Below are 15,778 nucleotides of genomic sequence, written 5' to 3' on the forward strand. Positions count from 1 at the left end.
TTTTATTTCAGATTTCTGAAATCTGGTTCTCAGTAAGTATCTAGTTCTCTATTACTGATGGAGTTATGTGCTCTGCAACGGATATATTTTAAATGTATTTCAGTTTCAGTCAGCTTTGCTGTCAGTTCTGTACTTTACAAAAATTATCTTTTAAAAATAGAGAGGTAATTAGAACAAATATCAGGATACTTTTAAACAGTGATCCTTAGACAAAATATTGGATCATCAAATACTTTGAAAGAAGTCTCTGTGATTGTTTGTTTTGAATGGTAAGGACTATACTTTGTTTTAAGTCTTTTTCTGGTTGTCATTTCAGCAATGAAGTCTTACACTCCGTATTTCGTGCTCCTGTGGAGTGCGGTTGGGATAGCGAAGGCTGCCAAAATCATCATCGTGCCGCCAATTATGTTTGAAAGCCATATGTACATTTTCAAGACACTAGCCTCAGCCTTGCACGAGAGAGGCCACCGTACAGTGTTTCTTCTCTCTGAAGGCAGAGACATCGCACCATCTAATCATTACAGCCTCCAGCGCTACCCAGGGATTTTTAACAGTACCACCTCGGATGCTTTCCTGCAGTCCAAAATGCGGAATATTTTCTCTGGGAGATTGACAGCAATCGAACTGTTTGACATACTGGATCACTATACTAAGAACTGTGATATGATGGTTGGCAACCGTGCCCTGATTCAGGGTCTAAAAAAGGAAAAGTTTGACCTGCTGCTGGTGGACCCTAATGACATGTGTGGATTTGTGATAGCGCATCTTTTAGGGGTTAAATATGCTGTATTTTCAACTGGCCTTTGGTATCCTGCTGAAGTGGGTGCTCCTGCCCCATTAGCTTACGTCCCGGAGTTTAACTCACTCCTCACAGACCACATGAACTTGCTGCAAAGGATGAAAAATACCGGCGTTTACCTCATTTCCAGATTAGGGGTCAGCTTTCTGGTTCTTCCCAAGTATGAAAGGATAATGCAGAAGTACAACCTGCTGCCGGAGAAGTCCATGTATGACTTGGTCCATGGGTCCAGTCTGTGGATGCTGTGTACAGATGTAGCACTGGAGTTCCCGAGACCCACTCTGCCTAATGTTGTGTATGTAGGAGGAATCCTAACCAAACCGGCCAGCCCACTACCAGAAGTAAGGTTTGCTGAACTCCTTGGTAATCTTTTCTAAATACAGAGGTCAATTTAATCGGTTTTGAGTTTCGGAAGAGATAGGATTGGTTATTGTTGGCTAACCGATGCTGCTCTAAAAAGTAGTTAAGACAATAGATCCCTACCAGGGTCCCTTCTTTTGTGGATGCCATTCCCCTGGAACACGTTCCTGTTTTGATGGAGCATTTCTACACTGCTGAGGGGCCATTCTATATGGTCAATAGAGTGGCTGGGAAATCTATTTTTGATTAAGTAATAACGATAGTGTGTGAGGAGAATGTAGTTATTAGATAGTTAGCTTTAATGAATGTGAGTTTTTTTTGCTTTTAATTAAACAGAGTTCCCTCTGTTCTTTGCCAGAGGCAAGATTACAGGTCTCCACATCTAGATTAGGTTCAGTGAACTCAAATAAATAGGAGACCATGTAAATAGAGGTTCTTCTTTCAGCAATCACAACCACAAGAAAGTCCAACAATGAAAACGAGGTAGTAACTTCCATCAAACTAGGGAGCCAACTAATTTTTAGTAAGCAACTATAACTCTTTTAAAGAAATCCTGTCCCGTTGCAATTTCATTTCAGAGATGGAACTGATTGAACTTGAACAAAGCCTGTCTCATATCTAAGTCAGACCTAAATTCTTTTTTCCTGGTTAAGCTGTCAGTAAATCCCTTGTGTTCTCTTCTCCATCACAGTGTGTTTTCTTAGGTATCTCAAACGTGCAGGAGCCATGCTCACATATCTGTTGTTGTAGGGTTTCCTAACCCCAGATTGGTTCTCTGTATTTAATCTCAGCATCTGATGTCATTTACCAGGAAGCAACAAGTTGTTCTAGGATTTTGTTCTCTACTGAAACTATTTCTACTCTTGAAAATCTGAAAAGAGCCACTCACAACAACTGTGCTAAATTACTCATTTCTAGCTCTCATCACTACATATCAAAAAAAATTTGTTAAGGACTTGATGAAGAGCAAATCCAGACATTTTTATATATGCATCAGATAAGGACAATCACTGGACAGCATTTTCTCATGGAGAAAGAATGTGGTTGGAATATACAGCCAGCCTGTAGGCTTTTCTAATCCATTTATTAGAAGTATATTTAATAAATAACACCTTGATATATTTCGTGTAACATGAAAAAAATAGAACTTGCCAGATTTGTGGCCCATACCACCCTAGCATTTCAATCAGATGTCGCCAATGGAGGCTGTGAGGGCACAATTGTTCTCTCTGCATCAAATATAAAGGATAGGAATTAACCTCAGCTTTTCTCAGCCATTCACAAATTTATCCAAGCCCATTTCGAATCCTTAAGTATTCTCTGCCAGAGTCACTGTGTTGTATATTAACTCCTCTTCCTAAAGGTAGCTAAAATCAGATTTAGAAGTAGCTTCTACAAGACTTGATAAGCAAGTCTGTTTTTACTCTGAGTCATTCATAATATTACACAGATGAGCCCTGTTCCCTCCCGGTGTTCATTTTTTTTTTCTCAACCAGAGCACTGTCCTTCTGCCTGCTCCATTTGGTTTCTGTTTTGGTGCTGTCTCCCTTCGGACTGAAAAAGAAATGCATGATGAAAAGGAATGTTCTGATGAATCTTCAGTCCCTGTACATCTGTCTTGAGTTGCAGCAACTTGAGCTACATAAGCACAGAATAATATTTTATGTTTTGTTTTATACCCACTACCCTTCATTAAGATACATACAATAGCATGTGAGAATGTTTCTTTTTTTCCTATAACCCAAGCTTATCTTTTCCCCCATGGGTCCCTCTGCCTGTTAGTTTCACTATTTTATTTTACTTTTAAACCATCTTTTGAGTGGATTTGGAGCCTTATATACGATTATTACTCCAAATGTTTTCTGATTTGCATAATTTCTAGGGTGATGCTGGTTTGACCTACTTTGTGGGCTTCCCTGTTCTTTTTTTCTCTTTGGGTGTTTTGTAATGATTCTTTTAAGGATGTGCTTTTTATTTGCAATGGACACTTTGGCTGTGCCAGTTATGGTATGTGCATGTGTTATGTAGATCTAGGTAAATGTATTATTCCCATTGAAAGTGTCTTACTTAGTTCGTAAGTGTGAAGGGCCGTTTTCAGTTCAGTATGCCACTTACGAAGTTTTTCACCAGGGAATATTTTGAAGAATGATGTGTCTTACACTTTCAGATATTTCTTACTCTGGTGAGGTTTTATATGCTTAGGAACACATGTGTTCCTACTGGGATTTCTCTAGTAGATTTCTCTGATATGATAAACTGCACCTCGGGGTTCTACAAGTTAATGAGTTTCTCAAATGCCTGTATTATTTTCAGGTCATGGTTGTGACACTAAAATAATAGGGCCCAGCAAGTGGCCGTTTAGAACACATGATTCACTAATAACAGCTTAATTGTTAACTGCCTTGGTATCTTACACTGGGGATGGATTAGGTGTTCCAGATGTCTGGAAATGATTTGACAGTGGGATTTCATTTCAAAACCTGGGATGAAAGGCTACAGAAAATTTCTAAAAGACACTTTTTAGAAGCTTTCATAATGTTTGAGCCTAGAGAAACTCTAGAGAGCATCTAGTTCAGTTCCATTAATTTAGTTTATTTTTCTCCCCTCAAAATACAGAGAATAGTCCATTCATTTGTCACATAGGAGATTCAGTGAATTTGAGTGTCCCATCCAAGGCCATACAGCTGGTTTGTGGCACAGCCAAGTAAAATGTGGATTATTTTGCTGTGATTAGATATTTTGTCAAGATGCCTACATCTCTTGGTACTCATTTTACTCATTTACACATTTGTAGTGTATACAAAACTGTGCAGAGACGAATATTTCTCGACTATTTGATATCTTAAAGATTGTGAGGACTTAATACGAGAGTCAAATTTTAAGTCATGCATACTCTTACTTATGCTTTAGAGATTTAATAGTAGCAATCAGCCCGGTCCAAATGCTTTTGATTACAAGGTGTTTTATTAGCATAGAGTGAAGCAGTTGAGTTCCTTGATAATACAGTTATTTAACAATGCACGTTAGCTATGTGCCTAACTTGCAGTATTATTTACTACCTGACTCCCTAGAGTATGGGTCCTTAAAATGTGTCAATGAAGGAGAAGAGGTCCAGATTGGATTATATCTTACTCTATCATTGCAGGGTGGTAGAGAACATGAATACAGATTTTTTTAAAAAAAGATTTGCCTTGGGCAGAAAAGGGGTGTGGAAATAGATCCCTACTTGATTAGGTCCTTTAAGTATTAAATGTGAATGAAATAATATCTAACAGAGAGTGATTAAAGCTTTTAGCAGTTTTATTAGTGGGAAATAATAATGCCACTAAGGAATCATACATTTACTTAGAGAGTCTATTAATTTTTAATTTTTTTCAACATTTATTCATTTTTTGAGAGAGACAGAGCATGAGTGGGGGAGGGGCAGAGAGAGAGGGAGACACAGAAGCACAGGCTTCAGGCTCTGAACTGTCAGCACAGAGTCCAACACAGGGCTCGAACCCACGAACCATGAGATCATGACCTGAGCCGAAGTCAGATGCTTAACCCACTGAGCCACCTAGGTGCACCCTAGTTTTTAAAATTAACATATTTCTGGGGCGCCTGGGTGGCGCAGTCGGTTAAGCGTCCGACTTCAGCCAGGTCACGATCTCGCGGTCCGTGAGTTCGAGCCCCGCGTCGGGCTCTGGGCTGATGGCTCGGAGCCTGGAGCCTGTTTCCGATTCTGTGTCTCCCTCTCTCTCTGCCCCTCCCCCGTTCATGCTCTGTCTCTCTCTGTCCCAAAAATAAATAAACGTTGAAAAAAAAATTAAAAAAATAAAATAAAATTAACATATTTCAGGTGATAATTTTTAAATGATTTCTCATTGATGAAATGGTCTGACCCTGCCAGGCAGCTGATCTCTGCCACTGTTCTGCTTCTACAGTCCCAAACTGTTTTTGCACTTAATAGATTGTACTTTAAACATTGGTTTTTCACATGGTTTTCTTCGTAACTAGAGTGTGGATGCCTCAAAGGGGGTGGATCCTCTACTTAATTCATCTTTCTCCCCTGAGTACCCAGAAAATGGTAGGCATTCGGTGAATGTTTAAGATTAAATGAACTGCATCAAATAGAAATAGTTGCCAAAAGAAATAGGTTTCAGCTATTCCAACAGTGTTGTTAATAGTATAGGCATTATCTGTTTCTTTCTAATTTATGTCCACATACCATCCCAGCCATTAAGCAACCAAACATTCCAAGCTAAGTTATTTTAATGAATTAGAATTGCTACATAATGTTATTGATATTGACAAAAGATCATTATACATTACTCAGTTGGTGAACTAAATGGCCTCTACTGTGTTCCAAATATGCACGGGGAACAGGGTTAGTAGAGCGAATCAGCCCAGCTCTTGCTGTCTTGAAAGATGTTTTGGGGTGGGTAAGGTACTCATTTGGTATGCCTCAGAGGTGCTTTATTGACAGGCGAGGAGTATTAAGGGCATCTTCAATTCACCAGTTGTAGAAACATTTTTAATTTAGGGAAACAGTTCTGGGGAGAGATACAGATAAGAGATAAGCAGAGATAAGAAAGAGCTTGAGACCAAGGACAGGGTCGTGAAATACTCACTGCTTGTCATTTTGTTATTTGCCAGAACTCTCTCACAGAGAAACCTTTTGGGGAAAATGAGATATTGAACAACAGATTCATTAGATTAACCACTTGTGAGCAGATCAGGTTATAAGAAGAAGAATAAAACTGAGAAGCAAAACATTGGCTTTCCATTTTCAGTTTCCATTGATTCACCTGTAAGCCATTCCTTACTATTACATATAGTAATGGAAAGCTGACTTCCCGAATAATGAATGAAGTGTCTAGGCTGAGAAATGGGACCACAGTTGCTGGTGCTAACAAATTTGATCCAAGAGTACAGCAGTTGTGGAAAACTCCGGCCATTTTAATACTGTGTTACATATAAATTATATTATCATGAAATATAAAGCTACAGATGGGATTATAACCATTGTACCACATTGATTAAAATGCCCACTTAAAAAATTTTTTTTAATGTTTATTTTATTTTTGAGAGAGAGAGCATGCAAGGGAGAGGCAGAGAGAGAGGGAGACAGAATCTGAAGCAGGCTTCAGGCTCTGAGCTGTCAGCACAGAGCCCAACGAGGGGCTCGAACTCATGAACCGTGAGATCATGACCTCAGCTGAAGTTGGATGCTTAACCAACTGAGCCACCCAGGTGCCCCTAAAATGCCCACTTTTAAATAAGTATCATTTAATCAAATTATATATCCTTTATTACAGGTTCCTCATTTTGAATGCCATCACTCACAAATGACTTAGTAAAATGTCTTCATCTATATAGTACTATTGTGCTGTTAGCAGCTGTGCGGGGATCAGAAATTGACAAGTGTAATGTTGGAAAGAGACTAATGAGGTAGTTCCAATGACTAATTCTGAGCTTAAATATTCACTACCACAGGTTCATCTATATAGTACTATTGTGCTGTTAGCAGCTGTGCGGGGATCAGAAATTGACAAGTGTAATGTTGGAAAGAGACTAATGAGGTAGTTCCAATGACTAATTCTGAGCTTAAATATTCACTACCACAGGATAGTTGGGCAGAAGTGATAGATTCGCTTTGGGAACTTATTTATGTAAAATGTTGTTGGAGATATTTACTGCAAAAGTTTTATAGGTTGATCATATATTTTGTCTTTATTTTGTGGTAAGAAACCAGATTACCTTGCTCAATGAATCTATCCAGGAAGTATATCAGGCACTGTTAGAACCATCAGTAACTTATTGTTCAGTTTACTGATATGGTAATTTTCTAAGCTGCACTGTAGTTTTAAATAGCTTATCAGTTGCTTCTGTAAGCATTATGGGTTTACAAAGATTTCCTTATATGATACAAGATCCAAATATAATTGAAGGTACACAGTCTGATAGGATTTTTAAACACCTTCCTTCTTCTGCTATTACGTATTTAAGCTTTAGGATGCCCGATAGAATTGTTTATGTAGATAGATATTAATTCAAACACTGGCCGTGTTAAGGGAAATCTTTTTAACTGATCATCTTTACAAATTCCAGTTTTCATAATTAAATTGCTGTTGGTACCAAGTTTTTGGTATGATATTCATCTCATTGTAAGCCAAACAGTTCTGTTTTTGAAATTAAAATCTCTACTGTCAGTTGAGTTTGCCAGACCTATTCCTGAGTGCAGATTTTTACAGAGAGGATGGAGTGAGCATGAGCTTCTGAAGATTCAGTGTCACTGGAGACAAACTACCTAATTCATACTTTTGTTTATGGAATTTTTTGTACCAACTTTACTGGGGCTTGTGGCAGAAGTAGCAAAGTGGAAAAACATGGGCTTTTTCAGCCAAATGCCCTAACTTTTAATCTTGGCCTTCACAGGACTCTTGGATGAGCAATTCAGCCTCATTAAAGTGAGGACGGCAGTGCTTACCTCGGAGGGATTGGTGTGCGAGAGCCATGGCAAAGCTGGTGGTGGCAGTTGTTGCATCTATTATTGTTTTAGTAGCTCCTATTAAGTAGCTCCTATTAAGATGAGCTATAATTGCTGAATCGCTATCACTTACTATTTTCCACATGGCAAATAGAATGGTTTCAGGGGCAAAGGGGGGACGTGGAGGAAGTCCTCTACTTATTTTAGGGGTTGGCACGTGGTCCTTCTGCTCCTGTCCTGGGGATGTTTATTTCTCTTTCTTTCGTCCTCTTTTCTCATCCTCATTCTCACAGAAATAGAAGGAAAATGACAAGTGAGATAATGAGACATTAGCCCATTTGAGTGTTGTGAGAAATTAGTAGAAGCAGATGGGTACATTTCTCAAGGGTAAGAGAATTAAGGGTGTAGCTTCATGGTACTTGGGAATGCTGGCTTCCTTAGGCTCAATTAAACTGTCTGTGGCTTTTCAGACCTTTACATGGAGCAGTTGGGACCCTAACCCCTGTCCTGCTGGCTCTACCCCTGTTCATTTTCCTATGTCTGTGCTTCCCATTCCTAAAAGAGCTTAGGGCGAATAAATGACTGCCTGCCTTCTAACCAGAGACTCTCCCCAGATTCTCCTCCACACTCAGACCCTGTAAACTAGATTATTAGATTGGATAGCCTAGAAACCTAAAAACATAAATAAATTCTAGGTTTTCTTCTAAGATCTAGAATGCAGACTAAGCAACAAACCCCAGTCTTTATCCTGGTTTCTTGCAATATCTCTGTATCCTGCCCCAGTTCCTCAGTATTGTTTGGATCAGAATGCCATGACATTCTTGTTAAAACATAGATTGACTGGCCAGTTAGTAGGTCTGGGATGGGCATACTAATTTCTGACAAATTCCTAGCTGATGCTGATGCTTGCTGGTCTGAGGACTAACCATACTTTGCAGACAAGCTGTGTGATCTATAAATTTTAATTGTATTATGTAATATATTTGGCATGAGAATGGAATTTTTTTTTGTGATCATTATAGGTTTTCTCCCTTCTAGACACTTGTTTTCAGCATAAATTGTGTAATGTGTATGTGTGTATTTCAATAACTAGAAGAGCCCTGGTTTCTGTTATACACATGGGGAGCTTATTATCTTACGCCTCTGCATTGTGAAATTAAGATGATGCTATTGAATTATCAACCATTGCTTTAAGACACAGTCCTGAACAGAATGTCCGTGTGCAACCATGTTAATAATAATTAGTTATGCTTTTCAGAATGAATACCCTCAACTATTTTCCCTATTTCTTCATTCATCTCCACTATTTTCTTTTTCTGTTTTTACAACATTCTGAAAATATTTTATCCCAGGTTAGCGTATAGTATTTGATCAAAGCAGACTATGATTTTATTTTTCTAAGTGTTTCTTTATTTATTTTGAGAGAGAGAGAGAGAGAGAGAGAGCGCACAGGCAGGGTAGGGGCAGAGAGAGAGAATCCCTAGCAGGTTATGCACTGACAGCACAGAGCCTGATGTGGGGCTTGAACTCATGAAGCATGAGATCATGAGCTGAGCCAAACCAAGAGTTGGACGCTTAACTGACTGAGTTCCCCAGGGGCCCCAAAGCAGGCTATGATTTTAAAGTCACATTATGTAAATGTCTGTTTTCTAAAATTCTAAGAAGTTATATGCTGAAATCACGTTTTTTCTTATCTACAGCCTTATATCCAAAATTTAGTAGTGAGCAGAATGCCGTATATTTTATGTAGCATTCTATAAATGCCAGCTACCCATTATTGACATACTATAAATAAAAAATATGAGAAAGGATTTATTTTTTAGTGTGCAGTCTTTATGTCAGCTTGCTTGCTCAGGAAATATTTTTATGCCATGAGAACCACTTTATTTTTTTAACTTTGAAGGCATCTCTCATAAGTTTGCAAATCCTGAACATGTACTTAAGGAAAATACTGGTTCCTGTCTGATATGCCCAGAGTCAACTTGGGACAGAGGGTTACTTTGTAATGGGTACTTATAGCAAGAAAATTGGATAAACAGCCAAAGACAAATAGGCACTGAAGTAATGGGACAGAGTTTTTCAGGCACTTCTTAATCCTGAATGTGTTCTAATTCCATCTAGAATCAGAGAGGTATAGAAACTCCTCCTAGCACAGTGCCAAAGAAAGATCATTTCACAAAGCACAGGGGAGAGGCAGCAAGGTGCTCGCAGTGCCTGCGATTTGCCTGTACTCAGCAACAGGAACTGGGTGCCAAAATAAAAATGACAAAGCTATGCAGACCAGAACCCTGGGCATTTGTGGAAGAAGGCGTATTCTTTAAACGTTGGACACAAAGCAGTCACAGCCCAAGAGACCCTCCATACAATCAGAAGCAATTGTGCTACCAAATGAGGCACAGAATGGGCCAGAATGGGAAACACGTACCTCCACCATTTTCCTTTGGCTTTCTGTCAAGATATTTTTTTGCAAAGCAGCACTTACTGCTGTTACAGGGGACCACTTTTAGTAGAAGACTCAAAAGTTGTGATTCTACCAATATAATTAGACTGTTAACAGGCATTCGTTATAGAAAGTGCTGTAAGATAAAAGTGCTATGGGATATGAAAGAGAGAGAAGAAAAGAAAGAGGGTCACAGAGAGGCATGTGTTCCTTTTTCCTGAAAAGTTTGCTTCAGAGAAGAGTGCTTATTAAAATGGGCATTTACATATAATTAAGATTATTTCATATGGTAGCTTTTTGACAGGATAGCTTCTCGGGACAATTGTCTTCTGATACAAGAGAGGAAACCTTTATGCTATGTTGAGGATGTTACTTCCCTTGATTTGCTTCTGCTTTTTAGATCAAAAATTTTCAAATATATGATATAGTAAAGATAAACTTACCAAAGTAAGCTGACCGGATTTTACACTTCTTTGACTATCACAACCACTTAATAAATGCCTGTTAAATTGTTCTATCCCTAATTCGAGTTAGAGAAAAGTTCTTTTAATCTCAGTTGAAAATATTTGATTTGTGTAGCGCTTTAAGAAGACCACTAGGTTCTGGGTTGTTTGGGTGACTCAGTCAGTTGAGCTCGGAGTCTTGATTTCAGCTCAGGTCATGATTCCAGGGTTGTGGTCTCGAGCCCTACATCAGGCTCCACACTGAGCTTGGTTCCTACTTAGGATTCTCTCTTTCCCTCTCCCTCAGCCCTCTCCCCTGCTCACATGCATGCTCTCTCTCCAAAATAAAATAAAAATAGAAATAAGAACACTAGGTTCTAAAAAACTGAACATTTTCAGAAAGAGTAATGGAGGAAGCAAAACTCTTTGAGAGCAGAGGTCCTGGCTCCTCTTTTATATCCCACCCACTTCCATACCTCGTGCCACAGCACTCTGCATGTACAGGCCTTAATATATATTTTTTGAATTAATGTAATTTCCAGTTGTAAAAGCTTATGTATTTGCCCAATTTATTTTGCAAAAATGAGATGAAATTATTTTTAAGCTATAGATTTCCAGAGCTTTTATCAGTGCAAAGCAGCTCAAGTGGCGGGACAAATTATTACTAAAACTTTGAGGCTAAATAAATTCCCTGACTACCAGTTCCAGGCCATCATGAGGAGCAGTGAAACCAGCTTGACATTTTTTTTTTTTTTTCACTGCAAGGTCCTTTGAGAACTTTTTTTGTGTTGGGGGCAGTGAGAAGCTTTTGCATACCACAAAGGGATGGCCGTTCAGAAAAGGAATAGATAGCCATTTTGTTATGCATTCGGTATGTACTTACTGAGAGCCTAAATGTACCAGGCACTGAACTAGCAGTATTAAGTGCAAGTCCCGGTTTCTTTGTTTGTGCCACTTAGAGTCTGATGGGAGAAATGATTAATAAAGATGTAAATAAATTAATAAGATCCATAATTTCAGCACTAAAGTGGAGGAAACCCATCAGGGTGCACTGATGGAGACGAAGACGTCTTCTCAGGAGATAAAGTAGGGCTTCATGAGAGGTTGGAGCCAGCCACGGGAGGGGAACATTCCTGTCAGTGAACACATCATCCCAAGGTGCATTTTGAAGACCTGAGAAAGTTCAGTGAGGCTGAAGAGCAGGAGGCAAGGGGCTAGGGCAAAGTGGCTCAGGTAAACATTGACAGCTGAGCAGAGATCATCTCACAGAAGCCCTTATACACTGTAAGGGGTTCAGATTTTATTCAGTGAGTTAAAAGTGATTGGATTTTCTTTTAGAAAGAATTGCTCTGGTTACTTTGTGGGGAAATCTTGTTAGAAGGAGAGAGAGAAGACATGAGGTCCAATTGAGTGAATGTTGCCATAACTCAGGGAAGTGGTGGGCTGGTGAGAAGAGGGATGTTTCCAAGTATATTTGGGAGGTAGAATTAACTGGGGTGGAGTTGGGTGAAGGGGATTCTAAGAAAACAGCAGGTTTCCTGCAAGAGTAACCAGTCAAAGGCATTTCGTTAAAGGGAAAGACTGAAGGATGAGCGGGTTTTTGAGAGAAAAGACATCGTTCAGTTTGGACAGATTAAATCTGAGAAACCAGGGATCTATGAGCACAAATGTCAGACTGACCTTTGAAGATATGAGCATAGAGCTGAGAGGAAAAGTCAGGGCTGGGTATTCAAATGTGGGGGTCATCTTCCAAGAGACTGAACTAAAGCATTAGGAATAAATGAAATTACTTACAGAGAGGTGTGAAAAGAAAGGAGGATTTTGGTTTGAGCCAACAATACTCAACCATGTACAAGCTTTGTAAAGGAAGACGAGACTTCAAGAACTCGGGGAGGTGAGGAAAATCCAGGAAAGAATGGTGTTTTAGAATCTAAGAAATGAGTGTTTCAAGAAGGGAAAGTCCACCAGTTATCACTACTGCTGAATTGGGTGTTTCCACATGTTAGTTGGGGACATATGCAGGGGTCCTACATCACTGGACAATTTTAGTTGTTTACTGAGTAGATAAGTAGCAACAAAAAACTAAATTTATGCTCTCCTTTAACATTTTCTTATGTCTGCTGCATCGGTCCATTGGTAAAGTTGAAAGAGTGCTCACTGGGAACCAGGAAATTATATATATTCAAGGTCTCAAGGAGGTTCTCAGGAAGATCACTTTACCTTTCTGGGTCCCCATTTCTTTATCATTAAATTGCGGGCAGGTCAGTGGGCGGGATTGGATTAGTTTTTAAGTTTCCTCCACTTCAGTGATGATATGGAATAGAACATTTTAGGCACCATACATAATTAAAACGAAGATTTATATCCTTAAAACATTTTGATCTCTGGTGTAGTTATGTTGACAGAACTGAAGTCAAGCAGACTTTCTGTGTAGGTATGGTCTAAGTAATAGTTCATGAAGGTGGGGGCTCACAGAGGATGGGCAAGGGATAGCTATAGCAAAGGAGTTTTACAATTTATATGTAGCAAAGCTTTGATTTTTCTAGTAAATCATAAGCAATCATTAGAAATAGTATTAAGGTGAGTAGTTTTGGTCTTATAAGAATTTATGATTAAAAATTCAGGGGCGCCTGGGTGGCTTAGTTGGTTAAGCATCTGACTTGGGCTCAGGTCACAATCTTGTGGTCCCTGAGTTCGAGCCCCACGTCGGGCTTTGTGCTGACAGCACAGAGCCTGGAGCCTGTTTCAGATTCTGTGTCTCCCTCTCTCTCTGCCTCTCCCCCGTTCATGCTCTGTCTCTCTCTGTCTCAAAAATAAATAAACATTAAATTTTTTTTTTAATTCACACCATCATTTGGTTTTATTTTGCACAATACAAAAAATTCATTTTCTTCCAGAGAATATAATTGTCAATTTTGTTTATTTTTTCAAAAAACCAACTCTTGGTTTCGTTGATCTGCTCTACAGTTTTTTTAGATTCTATATTGTTTATTTCTGCTCTGATCTTTATTATTTCTCTTCTTCTGCTGGGTTTAGGCTGCCTTTGCTGTTCTGCTTCTATTTCCTTTAGGTGTGCTGTTAGATTTTGTAATTGGGATTTTTCTTGTTTCTTGAGATAGGCCTGGATTGTGATGTATTTTCCTCTCAGGACTGCCTTCGCTGCATCCCAAAGCGTTTGGATTGTTGTATTTTCATTTTCGTTTGTTTCCATATATTTTTTAATTTCTTCTCTAATTGCCTGGTTGACCCACTCATTCGTTAGTAGGGTGTTCTTTAACCTCCATGCTTTTGGAGATTTTCCAGACTTTTTCCTGTGGTTGATTTCAAGCTTCATAGCATTGTGGTCTGAAAGTATGCATGGTATAATTTCAATTCTTGTATACTTATGAAGGGCTGTTTTGTTACCCAGTATATGATCTATCTTGGAGAATGTTCCATGTACACTCGAGAAGAAAGTATATTCTGTTGCTTTGGGATGCAGAGTTCTAAATATATCTGTCAAGTCCATCTGATCCAATGTATCATTCAGGGCCCTTGTTTCTTTATTGACCGTGTGTCTAGATGATCTATCCATTTCTGTAAGTGGAGTGTTAAAGTCCCCTGCAATTACCACATGCTTATCAATAAGGTTGCTTATGTTTATGAGTAATTGTTTTATATATTTGGGGGCTCCCATATTCGGCACATAGACATTTATAATTGTTCGCTCTTCCTGATGGATAGACCCTGTAATTATTATATAATGCCCTTCTTCATCTCTTGTTACAGCCTTTAATTTAAAGTCTAGTTTGTCTGATATAAGTATGGCTACTCCAGCTTTCTTTTGACTTCCAGTAGCATGATAGATAGTTCCCAGAGAATATAATTGAATTACTACTTTTATTGAACAAGTTTTATTTTTCTTCTTGAACTGTAATCTCAAAGAGAATTTTAGGACACAAGCCATATATATATACATTGGTTTCTTCTCACTTGAAAAATTCTGGTCTTTCAGCTTTTTATGGTAGATAATTTGTGAATAGATTTTGCAAAATGTGTTTCTTCTGAAAGGCAAAAATTGAAATAAGAAAATGCTTAAGGCCTTTGCAGATTTAATTTCATTTTGGGAAAGTACATGCTTAGTTGAATATTATATAGAGAGGTTAAAAGGAGGGATTTTGTCCTCTATGCTGCCAAAGCTTAGGGAGGGGCATAAAAACTTGGCTTAGTCAGAAATACCTATGATTCAGAATAAGCAATCATCTGAGGCACTTAGTACTAACCTGTTTTATATTACCGTGCCTACCAAACAGTGAATTTGGTTTTCTTTTTGCAACTTACAGTTCTTTCATTTAAGCCTTAGGTAATTTGCTTCATAAATAAAACTTCAAATGAGATCTGTTTACAGGATCTTTACCATTTAAAGGGTAGAAATTTATACTGACGCATGTAATTTGGGTCACTTCTGTTATGGAGATAGAAAAATCTCCACTGGTTTTTAGCTATTTATAGATATTGGATGTTACCAGAAAGTTAGGAAAGAGTGAGGTTATTTATGTGCTAGATTATGTACAACTTTTTTTCAGGTGCATACAGAAAAGTTCCTTTTTTTCAAAAAGTATATGGGTTTTCTTTAATAATGTTTCAAAGTAGATAGCTTATCTCTCTAGACTTACTTAGTAATAAGGTCTTTTTTAAAAATTACGATGATTTAATGGAGATCCATATGTAATGTGTCATAACGTGAGCTCAACCAAGTAAGTTCCTTTGGCTTGGCTTATTTTCTTTTAGTCCAAACAGCTTTTCTACAGAGTTGACAAATACTACATCTCTTAGCTTTATCAACATGTTATATATAACTCCTGTTTATATTTATAACTTTGCTTCTTTCAGCTGAATAAGGCCTCGAAAGTTTTGTATCCAGTATTTGAGTACTTTTGTTTTTCTCTTTTAAAAAGTCAGTATTAGGCACTACTGGTTACTACCAGCTGAAGCCTCACACAGCTGTGTATTTAGCATTTAATCATGCTAAGAATTGCTAATTAGAACATCAAACTGGACAAAGCGTACCCAGTGGAGTTGATACAATACCATTTTTGTTTGAAAACCATAAATAAATAATCTTTGCACATTACTGGTTTCATTAATAAGCATTTGTGTTGAGTACGTAAAGCAGGCAATCTTTAACAAAATGTTTTAACCTGCTAGGAATAATTTAGCAATATCATCCCTTCACCAAATTTCATAATTTCTCTAAAATATGGCCAGCCTTAGTAAAAAATTGC

At 38.3% G+C, this 15,778-nt stretch overlaps 1 protein-coding gene across 1 annotated transcript in view; it reads left to right on the plus strand.

The window, feature by feature from the left end:
• The first annotated feature begins 318 nt into the window (after positions 1–318).
• The window catches only part of UGT8 (UDP glycosyltransferase 8), a 54,771-nt gene continuing 39,311 nt past the window's right edge, over positions 319–15,778 (plus strand). Inside the window, exon 1 of the mRNA XM_047090405.1 lies at positions 319–1,140. Coding sequence (XP_046946361.1) covers positions 319–1,140 — 822 coding nt within the window. The remainder of the gene's footprint in view (positions 1,141–15,778) is intronic.

This window comes from Lynx rufus, unplaced genomic scaffold (assembly GCF_022079265.1).
Source record: "Lynx rufus isolate CCGP_SWC_20201006 ecotype Redwood Valley unplaced genomic scaffold, mLynRuf1.p SCAF_3, whole genome shotgun sequence".
Classification (NCBI taxonomy): domain Eukaryota; kingdom Metazoa; phylum Chordata; class Mammalia; order Carnivora; family Felidae; genus Lynx; species Lynx rufus.